This window comes from Anser brachyrhynchus (assembly GCF_964034855.1).
Source record: "Anser brachyrhynchus genome assembly, chromosome: 1".
Taxonomy (NCBI): domain Eukaryota; kingdom Metazoa; phylum Chordata; class Aves; order Anseriformes; family Anatidae; genus Anser; species Anser brachyrhynchus.
Window position 1 is genome coordinate 17,064,161 of NC_137694.1, and position 25,380 is coordinate 17,089,540.

The 25,380-nt window shown below is 38.6% G+C and overlaps 1 protein-coding gene across 2 annotated transcripts in view; it reads right to left on the reverse strand.

Moving 5' to 3' along the window:
- CERK (ceramide kinase) overlaps nt 1-23,893 on the reverse strand; it is a 46,451-nt gene extending 22,558 nt beyond the window's left edge. For both annotated transcript variants that reach the window (XM_080602546.1, XM_080602545.1), the window contains exons 1-6: nt 23,520-23,893; nt 14,262-14,375; nt 13,043-13,165; nt 10,675-10,800; nt 10,029-10,092; nt 5,285-5,430 (exon numbers count right to left, since the gene is read on the reverse strand). In XM_080602546.1, coding sequence (XP_080458672.1) covers nt 5,285-5,430; nt 10,029-10,092; nt 10,675-10,800; nt 13,043-13,165; nt 14,262-14,375; nt 23,520-23,652 — 706 coding nt within the window. In that variant the 5' untranslated portion in view covers nt 23,653-23,893. The remainder of the gene's footprint in view (nt 1-5,284; nt 5,431-10,028; nt 10,093-10,674; nt 10,801-13,042; nt 13,166-14,261; nt 14,376-23,519) is intronic.
- Nucleotides 23,894-25,380: the final 1,487 nt, after the last annotated feature.

Genomic DNA, 25,380 nt, shown 5'->3' on the forward strand with positions numbered 1-25,380 from the left:
TACATGGATGATTCTGTGGACAAAACCAATGTTTACCATCTGAAATAAATAGGAGGAAAGGCAAAGCATTCAAACATCATTCTTCAAATGATTAAGACTACTAACTTACCACTAACTCTTCTCAAAACAAAACACATGCTCTTTCTTTGGACTAAGACTACTCACTTTTGCACTTTTGTTGATGGAAAACAAAACAAATTCCAAAGAACTGGAGGACTGTCGCTGCAGTACTAAACTAAGCAGGTGACAGAAGCAACAGTCAGCTTGATGTTGATCCTAGAGCAAGCAGTGAATTTAACAGAGAAACAGTAACACACTTAGCACTCAAGAGCATTGCTCAATGTGAGATACCCTTGACAACTGGACAGGTATTTCTACAGCGTACTCTGAATCCTCAAGGAGAAATTACCATGGCAATGGGTTTTCCACTACATGCAATAACAGCTTCATTATGGTTCTTGTACATTTATGTTTTTTTTATAAAGCCAAAATTTTGTGAAGTCATCATTTTTTTGGCACCCATCAACAAAATATCATGTTAATTCTTGGTTGAGCAGCATTTAGTACTTCGAAAAATCTAGACTGTGACTTTGCTGGGAAGTGATTTTTAAAGGACAAGGATCTGACACGTTCAAAAATAAGGAGGCAAAGTTACTGTTACAGGGAGAGATGGATGGCTTGGGCACCCAGAAACCAAGAAAACAGTTTCACATCTGCAGAATGCTAGGTTAGCTTAAAAAGAAACACTTCAGAAGGATTTGGGGCATTTTTTGTTGGTTTGTATTCTTGTAGATAATCACTTCAGCAGAAGTTCAGTACCACAGTATATCAAAAATGGTAATAATGGCAAATTTAGAAGATGAAATTAAAATCACAAACATTACAGGGAAAAGTAATCTTGATTGACTTGTTCTCATAGCAGCCCCACCGTATCCAATGCAGTATTTAGCTCTAAGACAGTCATTTCCAGGAGTATAACTGATTAAAAATGATGAAGGTGGAACACAAAACATTGGACTTCACCTTCCAAATTGAATGTACTCAACCTTGAAATGAGATGCTAACTAAACTGCAAAGGTCATTAAATATTACAAATATTGTAACTGGGAAGGTTGCAGATACATCATTTAGAATCTTAAAAAAAAGATAGCTTTTTATGCTATGCTTTAACACATTTTCCAAGAGAAATTTTACAGCCTAGATGGCAATAGTATAGGAGTCCAGTCACGCTTCGTGATTTCACTTCTAGCTGGTTTTGAAATTTGTGAATGAATCTTTTTTCTATGCAACCTTCCTGTACGAAGTCTTTGCTGGTTTTAACATGAGCTTCAATAGCCACACATCAACATGCTGATTATAATCACCCTTCATGCTTCAATCCTAGGCATTAAGAGTTCATATCCTTGACTGCAGCAAAAGCAAGAGGAATCTGGATGCACTAGAAGCCTAAATCACTATGGCAATTAACACTTTGTTTCTGCATTTTACTCAATACTCTCCAGTACTTGAAAGATTTTTCCCCTATTCCCAGGGCAGACTGGCAGGCTTGGTTTCTGGAAAGAGAAAACCTGCACTAGTATTATGCCACAGCACAGCATGCAGCAGGATTTTTTTACCTGCTGAGATCATAAACACATTTAATCTAATCGGTTCTCTTTTACTAGAGGAGTTTCCAACAGCTGTTGACAGCTTTGTCCCCCTCTTCTGTGCCAGGTTCAGGAAGGAGAATGAATTACTTTGGCTTACTCCAGAGGGTATCATTTTAATACTAAAACATGTGGATGAAACCTCAGTGCCACGTTCCAATACAAAAGGTTTTCTCTGGTTTCAAGTTATGTGCAGGCATACGGCCACTCTGGCTGTACGAAAAAAAACAGCTGAATGTGCTTTAAGGGCAGCTGGTACTAGCAGAAAGTAATAACTAAAGAGAAGTTTTTTTTAGGTGCACTGACTTGTAGTTACCACACTAAGTGTGGAACTGTCAGGTTGCCTCTAAGTACTTTTAACAAGAAACCTGTTTACAACAGCAGTCAGTCAATTTACATTGGCAGATTTAGGAACAGCTGCAACTAATGTAGAAGTTCAGAAGTTACAAAAGCCATGAATAGGAGCCTTTATTCATGGCATTTTAAAAAACAAGTTATTTCATAAAAATGTAGAATAAATCGTAAGATTAGCTGATATTTTTAAACAGAAGACAGACTATTCTATTTCCTTAGTGTATTTCCAGATACCCTGAAAGAGCCATGTAGGGGCTTGCTTCAGAAAATAAGAATTACGACTTAAAAGTACCATTGACTTTATAAAAATATTCTGCAGAATGGGATTCTGCCTACGAAATAAAGCTAATTCCTCAAAAAAAGATCATATAGGTGAAGGTGTTTTACCATTAAATCTTTCTTTCATTTGTAGTTTCAAACCTCTGTTCAATTAAATTGACAATTTCTGAGCAAAGATTAAGCCTGCTGAATTGAGTGCTAGTTTGAATATAGACAGTGTTTAACCACAGCAACGAAAGTGCAGCAACCTGCCATGTTTCTGCTAACGCAGCTTGAAGTTAGGAACTAAGAGATTAAAAGAAAAAAAGAAAAACCACTGAGACACTGTCACCTTATCCCAGGCACCTGTCCTCACTGAATAAATTGTGTCCGTGTGTCAGAAGACACACACTTTTAGAACTTAATCCCTGGGTAATGGTTGTCGTCAGTATCAGTTGACATGTTCTTAGGATTTTAAGAAAATGTTGGTTGTAATGAACTAAAAAAGCATTATGCATCAAGCTTTCCTGTATTTATGACTTGCATTGCTTTATTCTGTTTTACTTGCTGTATTTCAGGATTGTCAGTTTAGCTTTAAAATATTCTTTTTAAAGACTTCATTTATTCTGGAATGAATAAATTCTCCCTGAACTACTCTGAGAGCCAGGGGATCTGCTAGAGTCAATACATGGTCACAGCTCCATCACGTCAAGTGAAGTGTAGAACCTCACAACAGTCAGGTAAGCACCACAGAGAGCAGCTTCACAAGAAGTTTCACCAGTCTGGAAAAAAAGTCCTGCTGCCTTCCCAAGCATCCTGCAATGCATGGGCTTGGCTATTTCATACACAACCTCAGGTCTCCGTGATAGCTAGATGTGTTAAGAAAGGGTTAAGAGTTGTTCAGTGAGTTTGATAAATATATCAAAATAATATTCCTACAGGCACTTTCACATTTCAATAATGAAGCATTTTAAGTATTGTACAACATAATTCGTATCTCGATCTGTTTGTATCTTCTGTACTTCCAAAGAACTAATTAACAGAATTTCAAGACCAGCTTCCTTATACGCTATTGTAAACAACTTTTGAAGCATCAGAATAATGACTTAAAGAAAATATTTGAGTCTTAGCACCGATTACAAGGCTGGATGTACCTCATGGTAGTTCAGGAACGCAGCATGCACTATGCATCCAGATAGCAAACAGCTACAGCAGACAAAAATAACAACAAAACCACTGAAGTACATCAGAGAAGAAAGTAGCTTGACACACATAAGCAATTTTAAAACATCAGTGAAGCTCATACTTCCTGGCTGCGATTGGAAAAAAACTCATTAAGAAATTGTTGAAAAGGCAAGGTTAAATCTTTTGATTTTATGATGCTAATAGTTAATTTCCTTTTCCTAGGGGCAAAGAAATAGCTTTCAACACTGACGTTCTGTTTTGTTATTTTTTTTTTTTAAACAGTCTTTTTATGGTCACTAATATCACCAGTAGGCAATTTTTTTTCTGAAACCAAATCATGTAAGCAGAACTCCTTAATCCAAGAAATAAACATTAATAAGGGAAATGAAGGGTAGAGCACTTCACATTCTATTCTTTAAGGTTAATATACAAACTGATTTTAATACGAAGTTTCAACAAATAAAAACAGATTACAGTTACATATAGGGTTACACAGAACCCTTAACGGTGCTAGCTAACAGGAACAAAAAAATATAAAGGGGATATTCACATTACAACTTGCAATACAGTAACAGTTAGACATCTATGAGCAGAAACTGTTAAGCTTTTTCCAGGCAACAATTCAGATGTTTAGGTTTAGATACATTCTTCTTAAAGATACAATGAACATAAAATTAGTCACCTAAAGCTTGAGGATACAAATGTTCTGTTTCACCTGGTGTATTTTTATTGCTGATGTGAAATTTTCGGATAAAGTCTGTGTTTCAGTTCTAGTTAGAAACTCACAGTATTTATTTCATATCAGTTCTTTAATTCAAATCCCAAGTGTCTGACAAGGAAAAGAGAACAGCATACCAATGACACCAGAAAGTGCACTTGTCTTTCCACACAGTCCACAAAATAAATGCAGATAAATAATATAAATAATATAAATAATAAATGCAGATAAATAATATAAAATTACACATAATTGCCATCAAAGAGTTGCAAGACTGAATCCAATCTTGGACAAGAGAGTCATTTAAGTCCACTTTTTAAGGCATCCCACCAACTGGCAGGGATGAGGTAACAGGTAGGCCACTAGATTTAACAACAAGCTTAATCCAAACAGTGACTGTGGTCAATAAAAATTAAATTTATCATTGAGAACTGAATCCTGAGACAAATGCCTCTCAATGACGGTACGTGGCTGAACTGTGAAGGTACAGCGTCTGGCACCAAAAGTAGCCTGGGCAGAAAATGCAGCTATCTGGAACCTGAGGACTGTTCCCCAGCTGCAGATGCTTTATGTTTTCTGTGATAACAAATGGGAAAACAAACAAAAAAAAATAAAACAAAACAAAAACAAACAAACAAAACAACCACAAACCAGAACCAACCTGTTGCTAGAACAGTGGGATGGTCTTACTGCAATTCTAACTACATTTGTGGAGCATTTGGAACTGACAGAAAACAAAACCAGAAACACACACAACACTTTTGCCCCCACAGGTAAGTCTCTGTTCAATAAATTTCACTCATTAATGTGTTTCGATGACCAAAGACATTACTGTCAACATCTTATCTTGTATTAACGTAAAATGAGCCACCGAATTAAGAGAGCAAGGAACTAACAACAAATTCTCAAGTTGCACATTTAAGATTTCTTCTGCAATGCATCCTTCCCAAATAGCAGTGCATACGATCAGTAATCATACTGGGATACAAAGAGCTACAGTTAGGTGTCTTTATTGTACACTATTGCTCGTATCTCACACTTAGGCCTAATTTCAAGAAGTTATGAATAGAAGGAATTTCAACAAGAAATGAATAAAGTAAACTGAAAGTTAACCCTTTCTTACCAGCAGGGATTATGCCAATCCTTATATTGCATTGGACTAACGGTGCTTTGGGATTATTTTGGTCTATGCCAGAGTCCTTCTGCATTCTTCCAATGAGACCATGCATCACTTCACTGAACATGCCGTCCCCACCAACACAAACAACACTGCCAGGAAACACAAATTAGAATGCACACTAACAGTCAATAAACAACACGGCAAGTGTTCTACTTAGGGCATGCACTGCACATCAAATATAGTTGTTCTAATCTCCTCCTCCAGTTTTTACAGAATATAGTAGCTCACAGTCAACTTGGCATTAAACAAAAAGCAGAAAAAAATTCAAGCTACACAACTACAAATGCGCCTCGACGGTTCTCTAACGTTTGAAAAATGTTGGAATGCAACCTAAAAAATTTCTCTGTCCTCTATTGCTGTATGCAGACAGACAGGTATCAGTGGAAAATCACTATACAAGGAAAACACCGAACAGGACTGCACACACAGCTTTCTAAGTAAGCAAAATGGAAATAGGGTACCTTTACTGAAAAGGGAGAGGTAAGTTTAATATCTGTGGCTTCAAGCAGAAGTGTGCCATTTTACAATATTCATTTAGCAGCGATATGAAAGTCAAAAACAGAAAAATGCATGCTTGCATGCTCTTTTGAACGTGCTGATAGCCCAAACAGACAGAAGTCATGTATATCTACATAACCACTCATAATGAAACAGAGTTCTAAATGTTACCAGAAGCAAAACTTTGGTTTGCAAAATTAATTCAGGTCAGAGCTGGTACAGCAGCTACACAGATCCTCAGTATGTTAAAGCTCAGCAGTGTCCACACCCAAGCAAATACTAGGAAGTAAAAAACTATTTTACAGCAGTATACATTTCATGCACAATAATAAAATGCACAGTAATAAAATGCACACTCTGAACTCTAAAAGCATAAACATTCTGTAACCGAAAGACTACTTCCAATACACTTTGAAGGAACACATGACAAATCCAAAATTATACATGATTTGGAACATTTCCTGTTTTCTATAGCAATCATTTCCAATGCATAAACACCAACTCGTCCACATAGTCAGCAATAGATACTGCAGAATGAGCACTCATCCCATAGGACAAGTTAGTTGATTTAGTTTTTAAGTATTGATGACTTAGACTTATTATCGTATTTTCAGAATTCTCTTATTGTCAATAAACAATTTTTTTCCCATTAACGGAGAAGACAGTCTTATACTGTCCAGCTCTAAGTCAACACCTAAGAGACTGTGTGAGAAGGGAGAAAAGGAGGTTTGTGTTTCCTCATTATAATGAATTTATCTCCTCAAAGCTTAAATACGTTATTCTTCAACTGTCTCAACTTTCTGTGCAGCTTCTAAGAAAGAGAGGAATTGGTCAAAAATTTCCACCTCAGCTTAAGGTCTATGTTCTATTTGTAACAAATTGTATATCCAGACTCAGAGGTAACAGAATAATATGAACTTCTATTCCTATCAAGGGTAATTTTTTAAACTGACAAATGAAAAAGTTCACTGATACAAAATTAGCATGACCAAGTTGACTGCAAACATCAGATGATCATCAATGCGTGAGGCACATGTGTGAAGGCCCCTAGTGAAGGACTACTGTAAAAGACATCTTCCTAAGGTGTTTCTTACATTTTGGGTTTATTTTTCTAATGGAGTAGCATTTCACTTGTTAGATAATAAAAATAAATTACATTCAGAACTTCAGGAGTAGCATCTCCATGAAACAAATGAGTTTTAAAAGAGCTGTGCTCCCTTCCAACCTCAACCTTTCTGCAATTCTGTAAACTAATTCAAAAACTAGAAGAAAAAAAATGAAAGTTTTCCACAGACCTGTGAAACAGGCATATATATGAATCACTATTATCCTTATGCATATCAGATTTATTCTAAACAGTCATTATTTGTACAATATTACAGCATTAATATATGCCATTAACATATGTAGTTCTGCATAACAACGTACAAGAACCTGCTATACGGTAACTACATTGGCTACATTAATTAAGCATCTTCAAGGGGAAGCTGTTCTATCACTGAGCTATTGGATCAGTACGCTCACCAGGGGAAATTCTTATTAGGAGAAATGCGAAGAACAAACAGGAAACATGCACAAGAGGTTTATACAATACGCCTCAGCACATACACTTGGAAGGTAAGGAAGCAATTATCAGTAAGAATCCTGTATCTAGTTCCAAAATAACAAGCACAGCTTTCCCAAATTGGGAATCTGTAGATTGTATGAAGAATCTCATCACTGAATGAAGGAAAACTCACTTATCAGAAGTGACTTATGAGGACAGGTGAACAACAATTAGATGTAGGAATCCAAAGCTTTCCCTCTATGTGAAAAGAATAAACTAAACTTAGAAACACACGCTTATGCGATTGAAACATTCTTTTTCTATCTTCCATTTAACCACATGATCTGCTGTTTAATAATTTGCAAAAGAACTGCTTCCTAATGTTACTGTTCACCATAGAAACATACACAATGGTCTAAAGTCAGGCTTAGAAAGACAGCATGCAGTTCTCAAGGTACCTGCCATTCAGGCCCGGTCTGGGAATGGAAGAACTCTGAGATTCTAAAAAGCGCTAAATGCGCTTCTCTGGCCAACTGTTTTTCTCAGTCATGGTAAGGAAACCAAAAACAACCCCCACCAAAACAAGATTTAAGCTGGAACTACCAAAGAGCGATTTAGAGCACCTTTAAAATGAGTAAGTACATCTACACTAGAGATTGTTTCAATCTGTCAAAAATGTTTTGGGTACCACTACAATTGGTCACTGCCACTTGGTGTAAAAGCAAGTTGCTAGGAGGGGATTCCATCATGTTTTAAAAGACATCTTCGGGGATGTGAAGGCTCATCTCCTCCTTTTAATTCTGGCATATATCCCCAGATAGTAGAATCACCTCTCTTTAGAGCTGAACAACTCACCATGCTATCTTGAAGTCACCGTTAAGCTTCAAGTTGTTCCTATTATTCCTAAGCTTCCTAGAACATCCAACTTCTGCAGTTACTTATATACATACTGCACGGTGAGATTAAGTAGGCTGTTTTGTTGCATGTGGTTTTGGTTTTAAGCTATACATTTTTGTTTGTTTTTAGAAAGGCAAGGATTCTCTGCTTGTCTTCCCACTTTGATGTTGCAACATTTCCTAAGTAGTCTTCCTCCTTCCCCCAAAAGTCCCAACTTCTGTTTAACTATTTATTTTGAAAACTTTTTAAACTGTTTATCTGAACCTCCTGAAAAATACTTACTTTTATTTTTGTGATGAAACGGTAAGTGGCCTTAATGAGAATACACATATGCACAGCTTACAATAATACATACAATCTGCATCAATATAAAGCATTAGAAGTTTTAAGTTGTAGAAGTTTCACTTCTCAATACTTTACTAGACTAAGTCTATATAGGTGAAGGCTAAAACATTATATTACAGTAGAAATGGAATCCTCCCATCCACACTAACAAGTTCAGCTACACCTTCTTGAATCTCACACAAGAGTAGCCTGTTTTGATAGTCCTTGACAAACCCTTCAGGACAGAATGATTGATTACCACTTTGGGCACCATCTCATACAATAGCCAATTCTAGACATTGGCTTGCTTGATTCTCTTTCCCACTCTGTATTGAGATGCCACCAATCCTCAGTATTATATACTTCAAATGACTTAAGTCAGATGAAATGGAGAAAAATCTTAAATAGCTTTTTTCTAGGTTATTTTCCTTGCATATCTGCAAAACCAAGGAAAATGCCAATATTGTCAAAACGGTTTACATAAAGTCAACTTATTTTAAAGCAGCTCTAGGAACTCAATCTGTGAATGTAGTCTCTTACAATTACAATTTGTCAACATCATGCCTTCACTTGATTTATACCATGCAAGTACATTTTCGGAGTACTCTTGTAAATCTAAGTGTTGGTTGTTGTTTTGTTTTGTTTTGTTTTTTTCAGTTTATGAACTTAAAAGTACCTGCCTACTTAAAAGTACCTGTCTACAACCATAGTCAGATATAATTTTAAAATACTGTAGTTATGAGAGTTTATCTGCATAGGTTCTGCATACATTTTCAATTTTACAATCATATGGCTCATTTCACGTCATGAAACAGAACTGAAATGATTAGTTTATTCATTAAAAATACTCCGCTTCTACAATTGACTTAATGAGGGAATGCAATTTTATTATTCAGCTAAGTCTTCTTTTAAACCAGTAATTTCACAAACAGAACAAAACTGGTGAAAAAAGTAAAGCCAAATGACATAGCAGTTATTTCCACTTGGTGAAAGGAACTTTATTAAACATTTCTAAATAATGCATTATTTTACACTAATACAGTTTTTCGGACTCATGTAAGTGTCAAGATCACCTACTACAAAACTCTGCAGGGTATTTCTCAGGCTATCACAGAATACTCAGCTTCTGGATCAGCAAAAGTAATCTTACATCGATCTTCTGCACACCAATCTCATGCAAATATCATTATACTACACATGAATATATTACATATTGAACAGATCTACTGAAATGGTTCAGTTTTCCTTTGATACTCCTAAACGTGAATAACCTCATACAGAAAGGAACACGTCCCGCATCTTCCAACTGTTGCAATAAACATATCATCAATGAACTCTACTATTTTAAGTTAGAGACCACAAGAGACAGAATACAGAATAGATCAGTGAGGGGGAAAAAAAGGAGCAAATGAAGTTACTTACCCATCGTATTTGTTAATATTAACTTCAAATAAGTTGTCCTTAGCATGGTTAGCATGTTCAGTTACTATGAAGAAATGAGCACATAAAAATTACTGTTATAAAAATACTGTTATAAAAAGATATGACTGTTAAAACTGTTATTAATTTATTAATAACCATGATTCTATTGTCAGTATGCCCACAAGAACAGCTTGCCCATAAAAAGTGCTTCAAATGATTTTATGCCAAGGAAAGAATTGAAAGAGACAAGCACTATGAGATATATATATTTTTATATATATATATACACATGGCTATATATAGCACAATTTTTAGCGAAACATTTTTCAAGTGAACAATTGTTTTTAAACTGTAAAACTGAAAGAGAGAGGAAAAAACAGTGTTTATTACAGATGAAGAGATCAAATATCAGAACTACCCAAACTTACAAATTATTTTAAGTTTGTACCTAGTAAGCAGAAAATGGACATAAGGTCATGATTTATCTGGGTATTTACACTTTAACTAGAAAACGTTCCCTCTGTACTGCTTAGCTTCATTCACTTAGTAAGAAAAGGTAAGATAACAGAAGGAACTTAAACACCATACCAACTCTTTAAGACATTTCTGAGTAGCTTATTAAGATATTGAAATATTCATTACTCACTAACAACATCAGTGGAGATAGAAGCCAGACTGAAGAGTGGAGCAACCTTCTGTTCATAAATCCTCTTCCCTTGTCGTTTTCCTCCATATGGATTAATATACACAAGCAACTGCTTTGGTCTACACTCTGCAGTAAGGTAAAAAATAAGATTTTTTTTTTTTAACTCAAAAAAAAATTCAACAAGCTATGCAAAAACAAATCAGAAAACGCTAAAGTGAACATAACCTGCTTCTTCTACCTTGTGTATCATACTGAGTATACTGACAATGTATACTGAGTATACTGACTGAATGGGTAACGTGACAGCAGGTGAAATTCAGGATCAGCAATGTTGATTACTTTTTTTTTTCTTCATACCAGCAGAACCGCAAGGCATCAAATGGTATGACTAGGTAGAAAATTTAAAGAATAAGCAAATAATACGTAACTGGGATCTGGATTTCTGCCTCATGTTGTAGTTTCACAAGTTGTATCAGTTACAAAGAATTAAATGCATGCATGCACAGTAGAAAACTAATGGGAGAAAAATCATTCTGAGTGTATACAAACTACCTGAGCCAGAGGCTATAAGACATTTCTGGAAGCTAAGGCTACTGTGCCAGAGGATGTAGGATTCACTCTGCCCTGTATGCTCTTATGAAATATTTGCCAATACGGACCTTTCGTCTGGCTCCATGTGGCTAGTCTCACGCATATTATTCTCACATGGTGTTAGTAGCACAGGCATGCAGGACAAAAAATCCAAGCGCAGCAGGAGGAAAGGAACTTCCACATGAGACATACATACAAATACTTTTCCATTAATTTATGTAAACAGTGTTGCTGCTTCGGTAGCATATTTAAAGCAAATTTCCTTTGTGCTATAAAGAAGCAATGAGGATATTTCACAAAACTACATGCTGCAACAGCAGAAGTTTGCCCTACATATGTAAGCCCTTCTCCTCAGAAAGGACCTTTGAGATTACTATTTCAAGTTTGTTCAAATTGCTATGGGTTTACATTGGCGGTGGCGATGAAAACAATTATTATATCTCTGTACCAATAGATACCTGAAATGGTAATGCTTGCTACACCAAGAGACACTTTTTTTTTTTAATAGAACACATATCTGTTATAACATTTGTACCTTCTCATACGACATTCTAAATTGTTATTTTAAAAGAATAAACAGAATTATTAGATCAACACACACAATAAATCCACCCAAGCTAGACTTTTTGAATGGTTTAAAGCTACCACACACCAAAGCACCATCCTCTCTGAGAACCTGCTACCTTTTTTGAAACTGTTTGCTACCAACTGAATGAACGTTTGTACTCAGAGATGTCTGACCAGGCCACATGTCTCATGGATGCAGTGAACAGGTGCACAAAACCCATTTCTTAAAAGATTTTATTGGAAGACATACCTCAGGTGTAACACATACAAAAGAAAAAAATGGTGAGATGCACACTTCCAATGCCTGTTCAAAAGAACGTTTTTTGTTAAGTATCTATTTTTAGGTATTTTTAGGCCTTGTCTGAGTCATGCTGTAGGTGTAACTGTCTCCAGGCCCTTCCCCATTTGTCTCTCTCTATCAGATGGAGGTCAGCTCTACGCTGTAAGTAGCTTGTCCCCAGTCCTGCCTCCAGCCCCACCTCCTGCTGCTCTGGATGGACTTGATTTCTTTGTCATGTCTGGGCTGTAAATGGAACCTGCTGCTATCCCCGTCCTGCTCAGCAACAGTGGGACCGTACCCTGGCCAGTGAGGGCACTGCCTGTGCTGTTGTCACCCTTGACTTGCCTTCTGCCACGGAGTCGTCCTGCTCCTGCTGCTCCCTGACATCTATCAAGTTGTCTCTGTCAGGAATGACTCCTGCAAAACTACTCTTAGCCTTCCAAAAAGTAGATGCCCAAGAGTTCCAGAAATTATTACCCAGAACTCTGACCTAGATAAGGTACATCGTTACTGAGAGTGGATATGTGACACATAAGCACAAAAAGCCACCCACAAGTCCAATAATTACTACAACCCAATACAATCTTGAGAATATCTCAGGTTTCTGAGCCTACATCTACGCTTTACATTCTCCAAAGCTAGAATCTTTTAAAGCTGCTGCTAAGCTCCCACTATATTCTTATTTTCAAAAATAATTTACAAAAAAGGTATAAGACACCTATAGTCCTGACTGATGAAACACTCACTCAGTACAGCTTACAGATGTAAGTACAGCAAGATGCAAAGTAGTGACAAGAAGATTCCCCACCTGCCTCACCTTAAGCGAGCCTTAAGAGTTTAAAAAAAGATATCAAAAATCTCAAAATAATCTTGACTGATGTACATGCCTGTAAAATGATGTTGCAAATGTTAGTGCTTTGTCGAACTTACTCTGCATTTCAAGTAATTCTTTCAGTGCCTGCGTCCACTGGTTACACAAGTTCTCATCAACGCACCAAAACGTCACATCTCTGCACCACCAGCGGTGATTTCGGGCTTTTTTCACGTAATACACTATTAAAAAATAAAAATTAAAAAATAATAAAAAAGAAGAGGCACAATGAGACTGTTTGGTGAAATGACATGCATTTCAAATAGATCTCTCAAATATATGACTTTCTAAAGAAGTGCTAACCCCCGCTAATGAAAGGATTCAGAGCATCAACAGTAGAAACAAAAAAATTAAGTGAAAACATGCTCTATGTCCTTACCTTATATCAGATACTCAAACATAAACACTTTTTAAACCCAATGCAATCCGTTCTCCATAAATTGATTATAAACATACAAAAGTTCTGAGCTTGTACAGATATTTTTAGCCATATTGAAATCTGCAATGTCTACGTGATATAAAAGGCCGTAAGCTTAAGATGATAAGGCAAGCCGTCATAGTAGCTCCCATCTAATCAACAGAACAGGGAGACTTTCATTTCATAAAGCTAAAATTTGAGGAAAAAAACGATTAAATCTTCTTGCACATCAAGAACTAGGTTGGTGAGATCAGAACACTCTTACTTTTCCATCTACAGTATCATCAATCATTACTACTGAAGGACTGAATGTGAGGGAAGTACTCTACAATATACTCCTTTGAATGGGAGCAATCGCATTTTCCCCAGCTTTGCAGCACAGAATTTACTACTGTTTCCCCAAAACAATCAGAACGTTTTTTTGGCACTTTGTCTTATGAATGCAGTCAATAACACAAAGAACATTTACATGCACACATTCTGACGGTTAGGAATAATTAAGAAAAAAAAACACAAAAACAAACACAAAACAAAAACAAACATTTGGTCTCATTTTTCCAGCCTTTCTTCTGAATGTCTAGTCAAGTAGTATAAAGCAAGTGTCCTACTGCAGATCCACTTAGCAGCAGAGATGTAAGACATGAGCTAGCACTTCATTATATAACTAGACAAACCATGTGTTCTTAAATGAAGGGTTCAAGTTCTCAAACTAAAGACCTTTAAATGTATACTGGAAGATTTTTTATACACATCATTTCTGTTAAAAATATTATTCATTCTGAAGATTACTTTTCAATCTGCCCTAAAATATCTCCAACAAGGTAATTAACACATGCATCCTGAGACTGTATCTGCCTTACCTGTGAAAGCATGTGGCTTTGCCAATTTTTGCCATTTGCCAGTGTTACGCTGTTTCTTGTTCAGTTCAGTTTCTTCTACAGCAATGATCTCAGAGGTTGGTACAAAATAGTTTTCTGTGTGAACACAAGACCTTACACATTGACATCTTAAAACAGCACCTGAATGTTTATTTTTACATACGATGTAGATGTACAATTAGAGTAGCTGCTTATTAAGCACAATCAAGAGCATAACTAGAAATTTGCTGAACATTTCCAACTTCCTCTCTCATTTACTCAAAGCACATCATCAATAACCACCTATGAACTACCTCAATTAATGTTTAAAGTATCTACGATTTCTGAGAAAGCTAGATGTTCTGAGTATAAAAACGTTTTTGCATGAAGCGAAAATCCAGTAATATTGCTTTCAGAGGAAGGAAATTGCCCCTTCAGTGACCCCTAATCCAGACATTTGAGTGAATAGCACAAGCTATTTCAAAGAACATGCAACTAAATAAAGCAAAAGAGAAACTACAAAGGCTATTTGTTATTTTCAAGTAAGCAGCTGTCTTATGAAAGAAGGGCATTCATAAGAATTCTTAAGTCTTTAAATCCCACCAGGCTTTCAAACTTCAAGACCTCCTAAGAAGCAAATTCTAGATGTTATGTTTACGTACTGTTAAATCTAGTTCCCTTCCATAAAAAGTAATGTTTTTCAGAATTAAAGGCCTCTTGTTTTCACATTATGAAAGAATTTCTTCTACCCGCATTTTTTTTCCTCTCATTGTCCCTCAACACATTCTCAGTCTTCCTGACTCCTGTCAAACTGAGAATTTTGTCTCATTTTCATTACCAATTTCAAAATTTCTCTACTTTTACCTTATCTCAAAAAAAAAAAAATTAAGAGGAACTGAAAGAGCACACTGTGTATTTATGCACAAGCAAGTGGTGCACAAACACATACATACATATAACTATATAACTATGTATTATTATACTTTTTACTATAGAAGAGATTGTTATAATATACTTTCTCTTCCATATGTAGACAGATATAAAGAGATATTAGACAAAAAACAAACACTAATACTTTTGTTACTGTTTTTTGTTGTTGTTACTGGTTTCTACCCTGTATTTCAACTTTCTTGCTACTTTGCACAAGTAGTGTGGTGGTAGTAAGGAACGTAAAAGAAGTCAAACTTTTCATGAGCTCTTCACCGTGCTGACTACAATTAATTTGCTACTATTTTTTTTTCCTCTGTCCTATTTGTCAACAGCTCTTCTCAGTTGTTGTGTGTTGTCACATTCTGCTGAGAGCTCAGGATTATACGGGCAAGGCTTTTTTTCCTTACAGGTGTTTTAGTATTTAACTCAATGTATATTCCTTTAGGGTTTGTATTCTCACAGAGATTTTAAGATTGAGTCCAAAGACATGCTTAGTAGTCTCCAACTTTACTGTGAACTATTTTATGAGTACCTTCCTTCAGGAACCTGGCTGTATTCAAATACTTTTCACTACTTACAAAAGAAATTGCAGCTTATAATGACTGCATTTATCGCATTTAAAGCATAACAGGGAAATGCAACAATCATAGAATCTCTATAAAGATATGAGCAAAGACAAACTCACTAAAAATATTCAACATATATGTAGATATCACACATACATATGTAGGACTACATCAAGTAACTAATATTGGATATTAATAATTAATTGGACTTTCTGACATTCAGAGCAAAAATCTGCTTGTTTTTAGGAATCTCGGTATGATTATCCACTTAACATTTATCCAAGTAACAACATAGACTAGAAGGAACACTAAACTAAGAAAAGGGAGCAGGTGCTTTAACCTTTCTTTTTCTAGATCTGCTTTTAGTTCTCATTTTTCTATCAGCTATGCCACCTATCCATATGGCGGAATATGAAAGAAAGCTCATTACATTTATAAAGGCTGCACTTCAGTAACTCATTTTGATGTTGCTCACAGATATGCTACAGAACTGACAACATTTAGATCAAAATTTAAATGACAATACTGTAATGAATGTTCTGAGAAATAGTTTTATGTGCTGGATACTTAGTATGTATGCTAGAACAGGAACAGAAGTCATTGTTTTATTAAGCATTTTCTGTATTTAAAAAAAGAATGAAAAGAAAAGGAAAAAAAAGCTTTCCAACTGTACAAATAGCAAACTTTAAAAAAACACTTCTAAACCAGTATTACTGAAAGCATTTCTTTGGAGCATGTATTTTAGTACATACTGCATAACGTATATTAACAACCCTGGACCTTGAAACCAGTCTTTCTAAGCCCTCTTAGTTCTATAGATGTGTTCTCCACCTGAGAATCACAATTGTGGAAGTCTTGCTTTTCTAGCAAATCTCTTCACAGATACGTCAAAAAACGCAAACAATAAACATTCTAGTTAAATACGTGCCTTTTTTAATCTTACGCCACAAGAGTTACATACTGCTAAAAAACAGGGTCCTGAACAAAAGAATGGCAAAAACAAACAAACAAACACCATGATCTCACCTTTCCTCTGTAAATCTTTGTGTTTGGAGAAAGTCTTTGAGAAATTTCTCTTCTATGAATGCCAGCTATGCCAACGATGCCCCTCAGTACTATCTGACACTGTGCGAACACCAAGCAGCTCCACTGCCCTGACAGAATTCACCAATTTTAAGTAGTCAAAAACATACACTCCCTAATACAGTAATTGCCAAAAAGATACAAAGCTCTCTCAAATATTAACGTGTTATTCAGAACATTCCCTACAGCTTAAGAAAACAAGGCTTGAATGCAATGGCATTTATGTTTGAACAGAGCTCAAGAATTCCTATCAGCCCGAATCACAGAATGGTTATAGTTAGGAGAGACCTCTGGAGGTCATTTGGTCCAACCCCCTGCTTCAGCGGGGTCACACAGACCACGTTGCCCAGACCCACGTCCAGGCGGCTTCTAAAGATCTCCAAGGAGGAGATCCCACAGCCTCTCTGGGCAGCCTGTGCCAGAGCTCAGTCAAACACCCAGCACAGAAGTGCTCCTGGTGTTCAGGCAGCACCTCCTGTGTCCCAGGTTGTGACCACTGCCTCTTGCCCTGATACTGGGCACCACTAGAAGACTATTCTCTAATTCCTTCATCATTTTTGGAAGCCCTCCATTAAACTTTTTCCAGCATGTCCATGTCTCTGTTGTACAAGGGGACCTAGAAGTCAACATGGTACTCCAGTCGCAGCCTCATCAATGCCAAGTAGAGGGGAATCATAGAATCACAGAATATCCTGACTTAGTAGGGATCCACAATGATCATAAAGTGCAACTCCTGGCTCCACACAAGACCACCCCAAAATCAGACCATGTGTCTGAGAGCATTGCCCAAAAATGTCCTGACTCTGTTAGGCTTGGTGCCATGACCGCTGCCCTGAGGAGCCTGTCCCAGTGCCCGACCACCCTCTGGGTGCAGAACCTTTCCCTAACACCCAGCCTGACCCTCCCCTGTCCCAGCCCCATGCCGTTCCCTCGGGTCCTGTCGCTGTCCCCAGAGAGCAGAGCTCAGCGCCTGCCCCTCCGCTCCCCTCGTGAGGGAGCTGCAGGCCGCCATGAGGCCTCCCCTCAGCCTGCTCTGCTCTGGGCTGAACAAACCCAGGGACCTCAGCCATCCTCGTATGTCTTGGCCTTTAGGCCCTTCACCATCTTTGCTGTCCTGCTTTGGATGCTCTCTAGTAGTTTTATGTCCTTCTTATACTGTGGCACCCAAAACTGCACACGGTACTCGAGATGAGGCCGCACAGCACAGAGCAGGACAATCCGTTCCCTCGCCCAGCTGGCGGTGCTGGGCCTGATGCACCCCTAGGTAGGTCTGGCCCTGTTGGCCAAACAGACTACAACAGACAGACAACAATCTTCCCACCACACTGGCTGTGCCACTCATTGCTCCGTGCTCAGTGCTCGTACAGTCTTAACAGAATCTTCTCTTGAAGTGCAAACTGACAAATCAGCAAAATACTGTGTTAGATGCATACTACTTCTCCCCACGTTAAACAAGTGAGGGAAAAAAACTGTAAGGTAAACACACTGACTAGGTTTGGTTTGTGAAAATAGGAACTGAAAGTTGTAAAGTATGTTTTCGTCTGTTAGAATGGGTTTTTAGTGCGTCATCTCTGTCTGTAACTCCCACAGAACGCTTCCTGAGTTTACAAGCAAACTCGTTCAGAACCCAAGTCAAGATTTATTCATTTACTACAGCCAACCACGTATTCTACAGGTCAAATTCTCTCTAAAACATGTTAGTTTAGTGTTTCAGCGTGCAAAAAAAAACCCACCAAATGTCTGCGATTATAATATTTAGTTTATTCTTAAGTAGTCAGCTCAGCCCCATGAGTACACTGGCATTCAGAATTAATTTAATAATAAGCCTACTATTTTAACTTAAAAATATTAATGACTAAAGAGTATTTTTTCAGTCACTTTGAAGACTAATTTAATGTTATTTACTGTTACAGAAAGACAGCATGAATAGTAAGTTATCTTATCCTAAGCTTAAGCTTTCCTTTCACCTAGAAACAAGAAAACAAGAAAGTTTTCCATCAGAAGGTACACTGCATTATATTGATCATACACTAGAAAAAGTTGTGTCAAATAAAGATCAGACTACGTGAAGACGCTGCATAGGGATGCAGAGCATAATTACATAGAATTCACATCCTTAAAAAAAAAAAAGATGAGGAAAAAAAAAGGAGTTGTGACTAAGTGATTTAATTCAAAACTGGAAAAGTCACCGAAAAAGCTGAAGGCCACGATCTCACAAAATACAGTCATGTATGTGCATGTGTGTATATATATACATACATATATGAATATATTTAAAAATAAAAAGCCAATTTAAAATAAATCCTCATATACTTCATAAACCAATAGACAATGAATAAGTTCCTAATGTAATTGGACACACAATTGCTAATTGCCTTCATGTATTAACTGTAGAACATTTTCCTGTTTTTTTAAATTTCCAAATTAAATCTAATTGATCAACTATGCATATTTCAATGCTAAAAACAATAAGTTACTTAACAAGATGTATGTCGTCACCTTAAAGAAAAAAAGGGAAAAAAGAAAAAGAATCAAACCAAAACAATGAGAAGAAAAAAAAAACACCACAAAACTCAAAGAGGTATATGCAGAAAAACATACTGGTTAACGAAGTGTGCATCTGTACTTGAATAGTATGTTCCGCTGTTAGAAACAATGACTGTCAGGGCTGTTATTCCCCACATCCTACCAGCTCAATATAGTCAGTGAAACTGCCAAGAAAAAAAACATGGTTCAGATTTCCTTACATGCCCGCTGCCAGCTGGGAACAACTCAGGAAAGGTGACTTTGACTAAGGATGTATCAACACACTACAGGTGCTGGACAGACCTAGTTTCCAAGTAATCCCACCTCTGTTGTTTCTGTACTGTGTTTATCAAACTGAGCATTCTCTAGAATCCACATCATCAGAATGGCATCAGTCTTGTCAACACTAGTACTGAGGCTTCCTCGAGGGGTTCTTTTGGGAAAAATGCTGAAAAAAAATGGGCCAAGGGAGAATTCTGAAGGAAAAAACCAGAAAGGTTAAGAGCACACAGAAAGGGAAGGTACACAGTCCAGGTGCCTACTTTGATCATCCCTTTCCTTCCTGTACTTCACAAATAAAAAAATAGAGAAATGACTAAAGAATCTTATTCTGTGTTTACGCTACCTTAGAACTAGCCAAGAGTTAAATCGTTTAAGTATATATGTACAATACATAAACTACAAAATTTAGTACACCACTTTTTAACTGTATTACTTGAAAAAAAAAAAAAAACCAACACCCCACAGATTGGGGCATCAACATGAGGAAATAATAAAACAAGATAATTAATCACCGCAGCTTTGCATAAGCTACTTATGATTTACAACTACATCGTATGTACTAGTGTTCCAAAGTTGAAAAAGAACGTTCTTCAGCAAGCTTGAAGATGAAGACATGTCTAGGAGGAAAAGGTGTATAGCTAGAAGTAACTGAGAAACACATGAAGAAATTCAGATAAACCTTTTCATTCTAAGTTCAAATGAGTCTAACCAAAGAACAGGAAACGGGAACCTCTGCACTTGAAAATATGATGCTGTTAAACAAGGCCTAACAGGAGGAAGGAAAATAAACATTACTTAGGAGTTAAAGTTTTAAAAACATACCATGGCTTGAACAAGCATGCTATGTTTTTGTTATTGTTAGTATCTTCTCAATGACAGCATTAAAAATAATTCTGCTGAATCAATACTTATTTCTTCACAGAAGACATCTTGACAATGTTTTTCTCAAAAAAAACCAAAAAAATTATATTGTTGTGCAAAGATGAAAAACCACACAATCTCCCCATCTTCTACAAAACCACATTTTCCTAGACAACAGAACAAAGGCTCTATTGTTTCTCATCTGTTCCTGAGTTTGGATGCAATATCAAAGAGGTAGATACTTCAGTACTTCTACAGTACATCTAACTACAGTTCTAGTTCCTTATCTGTGAAAGTCTGAAAACCTTGACAAAACATATACTGAATCATTTTAACTCAAGCAGTTAAATGCAAGTGAGCAATAAATACTCAGAATATAAGCAGCTCTGAGTTGTTCTGTTTAAAGACTGTTTCACTGCAAGAACTACCTATTCAACAAGGGAAAAAAATACAGAATGCCTATACTGCATAATTAAGTCTATATTTAGGCATACTGTAAAGCAGTCACGTAGTCAAAGGCTAAATGCATGAAAGATATCAATCTTGGTCAAGCTACACCTCTGAAATTATATGCTTCTAACTAACCATCTTCCATATTATAAAGCTTATTTATATACCGTCATGTACATTGCTCATGTTTCCAAAATAATTGCAGAGAACACAGTGAGCCATCCCAGGTCTTAAAAAGGCTGAAAGACATGAAGGCAGCAAAAATATAGAACTGATGGTACTAAAGTGCAAGCTCGGGAAACACATGAATTAATCAGGACTTTTAGAATACTTCATTTATTGTATTGTTCTCTACATAAATTATAGCTGTGCTTTCAGAACACTTAAGCATTTCTATTTCTTCTCCCACTCTCCCTTTTCTCTTCTCAATCTATATCATATTTTCCAAAATCTTGTAAATAGCTGTGTTACAGGACAGCAACCACACTCAGTAACCAGGCTTGCCACTTAAGGAATCTCCAACTGAGTACTGTTACAGAAACCAGCTCAAAAAGAGCCTTGTTTATTATTATGTCCCACTCTCCTTCTACTACTCCCAGCATTCCGACATCCACATTGGAGCTGGCTTCAGGACAGGCTCATACTTGGTTTGGCCCACCAGCAATAAATCAAGAGAACTTGTTTATAAGCACTTGTAAACCTCAGAGGACTAATAATAGAGCTAGTGGGATTTTGTGGCATTCATTCATGGTCTGAGGGAAGTTATCATACAGTGGAATGGAGCTTCCACTGAGCTTGCTCTAGGCCTGTAAGGCAACCAGTAACTTCAGAAAGGATTTTTAGAAGGGTTTTACAAAATTCAACAGAATTCTCTCCATAGCAGGGGCTACTTTACCTTGTGGGAGCAACTGTCCCCAAAAGGCTTTGAAACGTTGTATATTACATTTAAAATCCAGATACCTTCCTCTAGAGGCATTTTATTCCATTAAACTCAGCAGATTAAGAACTAATTTGTCTGCAAAGTTTTAAGTTCATTTAGTTGCACATCTAAAGTAAGTTTCAAATTACCTTTTTCAGCAGTACTGCTGAAAAAATGCTAGAGTACATCAAATTGTGTACGCCCAACAGGAAGGGGACAATAACAAAAAACATTTTTATGTTATCACGAATAAGAGATACATTTAAAACATGACTGATTCTCAGTCACGTAGACTGCAACATCAAATTCATTCAATTCTTTTTGAGTCCTCCTCTTTGCCCCATCTTTTTTCAAAAAGTCTTAAGTCAATAAGACATTATGATAAAAAAAAAATATATATATATATATTTAAGCACATGCTAAGAAGGGAAGAACTATTTTACTATCTAAGTCTGTGAACTTGCCTGGGACTGGAGACATCTACATTTAACCTAAGATAAACTTCTAGTTAACTTTTCTATCATTCACTTAGTTCCTCTCTCTCTGTCTCAGTTCCTCCACCTCTAAAATGACGATGACTCTGGTTTTCCACTCTATACCAGCTGCTGTGAAGAGAAGGACATGAAACATTTTCACGGGTTCACATATCATGCTAGCAGGGCTATAAGACTACTGGAAATAATAAGCATATAAAAACCACAAGGTTAAAGAATCTGATAAAATAAATAAGGAGCAGAAAGCTTGATCTACTTCATGCAAAGACATTTTTAGAAGTCATCTTGAAATTTTCTCGGGCATTTTGGCAGTCATCTCTCCCAGCTGCAGTTTTATAAATCAGCACTATTCAAACTGCACAACTGGGGAACTACAAACAGCTTTGTTACCGCATTACAAACTAGTAGCCTGTAATAGATATTTCCCAAACAGGAACTCACAAAAGTTAAACTTTCTTTGGAAGTTTCGACGAAGCCCTTTACAAAGCGAACTTCTTCAAAAACAACTAACTTGAAAAGAAAAAAATACCTGAAACACTGCTTCAGGATGAAAGTGGGTTTTTTTAGCTGTAACTAAGTCATGCAGGTGAAAAAAAAGTCACTTTTAAAGTTCTGTAAGTGTATCATGCTGTACTGTGATTGATGTAAATACAATTTGAAGACTACGTGCTGCCACGGCACCAGGGAACAACGGGCTTAAACCCAACGAGCCGCCGGTTTTCTCACCCAGCCACAGGGCCGGGTTTTCTCCCTTTGTTACCAAAAGCCCGTTCTCTGGTGCCCAGTTGCCCTCTCCGAGCAGCAGGCAGCCGGCTGCACCCACGTGTAAGGCGCCGGGCTCGGCTTGCAGCCGGGCTTTGGAAGGCGTGAGCTGCACAAAGAGCCCGGCACAGCCCCGCGGTGCCTCCGCCAGCCCGGGGCCGGCTCTCCAAGCGCTCCCGGGTGGACTCTGACCCCCAGACACTGCCTCTGAGGACGCGGGGCCACGCTGCCCGGCCGCTTTTATCCTTCACGAAGGGAAGAGGCTCGGCTCGGCTCGGCTCGGCACAGCCCTCGCTGCCCTCGTCGCAGCCCGGCAGGTGCCCCGCGGCCCTCCCGCCCCGCTCCGCCGCGGCCCGGCCGCCCCCGCTCCGCCCCGCTCCCCGCTCACCTCCGCCCCGCCGCGGGTGGCGCCAGGCCAGCAGCCCCCGCTCCTGGTCTAAGGTGACCTCGCAGCAGCGCTGCCCCAGCCCCAGCGAGGACACCAGCCGGGGCCGCCGGCCGGCCGGGAGCTGCTGCTCCATGGAGGGAAGCGCCGAGAGCTCCGGGCCCGGCGCGGCCCGCTGCGGAGCGGGCGGCGGCCGCCCGCGGGGCGAGCCCGGCAGCTAACGGCGCCCCTCGGCCGCCGCTACCCGGCCCCGAGGCGGGGCGAGGCGTCAGCGCCGACGACAGAGCCGCCGGGCCGGCCTCCGAGCGCGGGGCGGGGCGGAGGAAGGGCCCCGGTGGCCGGGCCCGGGCACCCAGGCCTCGACGCCCAGGCCCCGGCACCCGCGGCTCGCCGTGGGGAAGTGGGGTTTTGCGCAATAAAGCTCGTAGGTCGTGCTGCTGTTCTGCGTTGGGGTTCGTTCTGAGGGAGGATCGAGCGCTTCTCGAAGTGAAAGTGAAAACGTGTGCTTGGATAAGCCGCCAGAGCTCTCAGGATAGCCCTGCCTTCCTTTCTGTGGATGTAGTTTGTGTTTTACTTCAAGGTTTGAGGGGAGCGCACTGGGACCGAATCGTGCAGTTATAATGTACAGAGATCATCGAGTCCAACTCCCTGACTGCTTCAGGGCCGTCCCAAAGTTAAAACCTGTCATTAAGAGCATTATCCTCTTGAACACTGACGCATGATGCATCGATGACCTCTCTAGGAAGCCTGTTCAAGCATCTAAACACACTCTCGGTAAAGAGGTTTTCCCCAGTGTCAAGTGTGACCCTCCCCTGAGGCAGCTGTGAGCCATTCCGTGTGTCCTGTCACGAAACACCAGGAACGAAACCAGCAGCACCCTCTCCACCTCCCCTCCTCAGGATGTTTGAGAACCATGCGGTCACCCCTCGACCTCCTTTCCCCCCGGCCTGACAAACCCAGTGTCCTCAGCTGCTCCTCACAGGACATGGCTTCCAGCCCTGCCAATAATTGGCCTGTTGTTGGCAATAATTCAATAGGATTAAACTCTTGAGCCTTTGCTGCCCTTCAAGTCCTCCACGGTGTCATAGAACCTCATCACTGTAAGTATCAGCATCCTACTGAAAATACAGGCCAGCGTGACAGGCAGTTTCTTTGCCTCTGACCTCACTCCAGACCTGATTCTGAATATTTTCCACAGACTTTAGAGATCACTGGTATGTTCTTGTTTGGGCCAATGCTCTGCTTCACAAAGGATGACGCAGAGACGCTCCAGCTGGCTTTGCTCAGAGCCAGCACGGGTCTAAAAAGCTTGAGCTTGAGCAAGAGCACTTGAACTCTGCTTTGAACCTTGCGATGTACTCTCATTTCATTTCCTGAAAACAAAAGAACTAGTCATTGTCATCCAAATTATGTGTTTGGGATAGTCTTGAACAAGTATGTGTTTCATGTCTACTTGTCATCTTGTATCTTGATTATTGCAACATCCTTTGCTCTGACCTTGAAAAACATGATGTTGCCAATTTTATTTTTGTAAGATACCAAGGTATTTCACACTTTCACGTTTTCAAGGAATATTTTGTTTGTATCAACTGTATTCTCCTTTACATTTTGGAATCCTTCCCCTCACAAACACCCAAACATCTGTAAAGTTCTTTATGCTGAGGCTTAAATTAAAGCTCATTTGTTGTGAAAGTCTGTCATGAGCATTAGTCAGCCAAATCCACTGGTTAGCAGCCATTAACGTCCCACTGGCTCTTCGCATTGTGCCAGCTACATCAGCTGTTGCCATCTCTCCTACACCTGGATCGTAATATCCCTGGGCCAGGAACAGTCTTTTTGTTTTGGGCAGTACCCTATCTAGCAA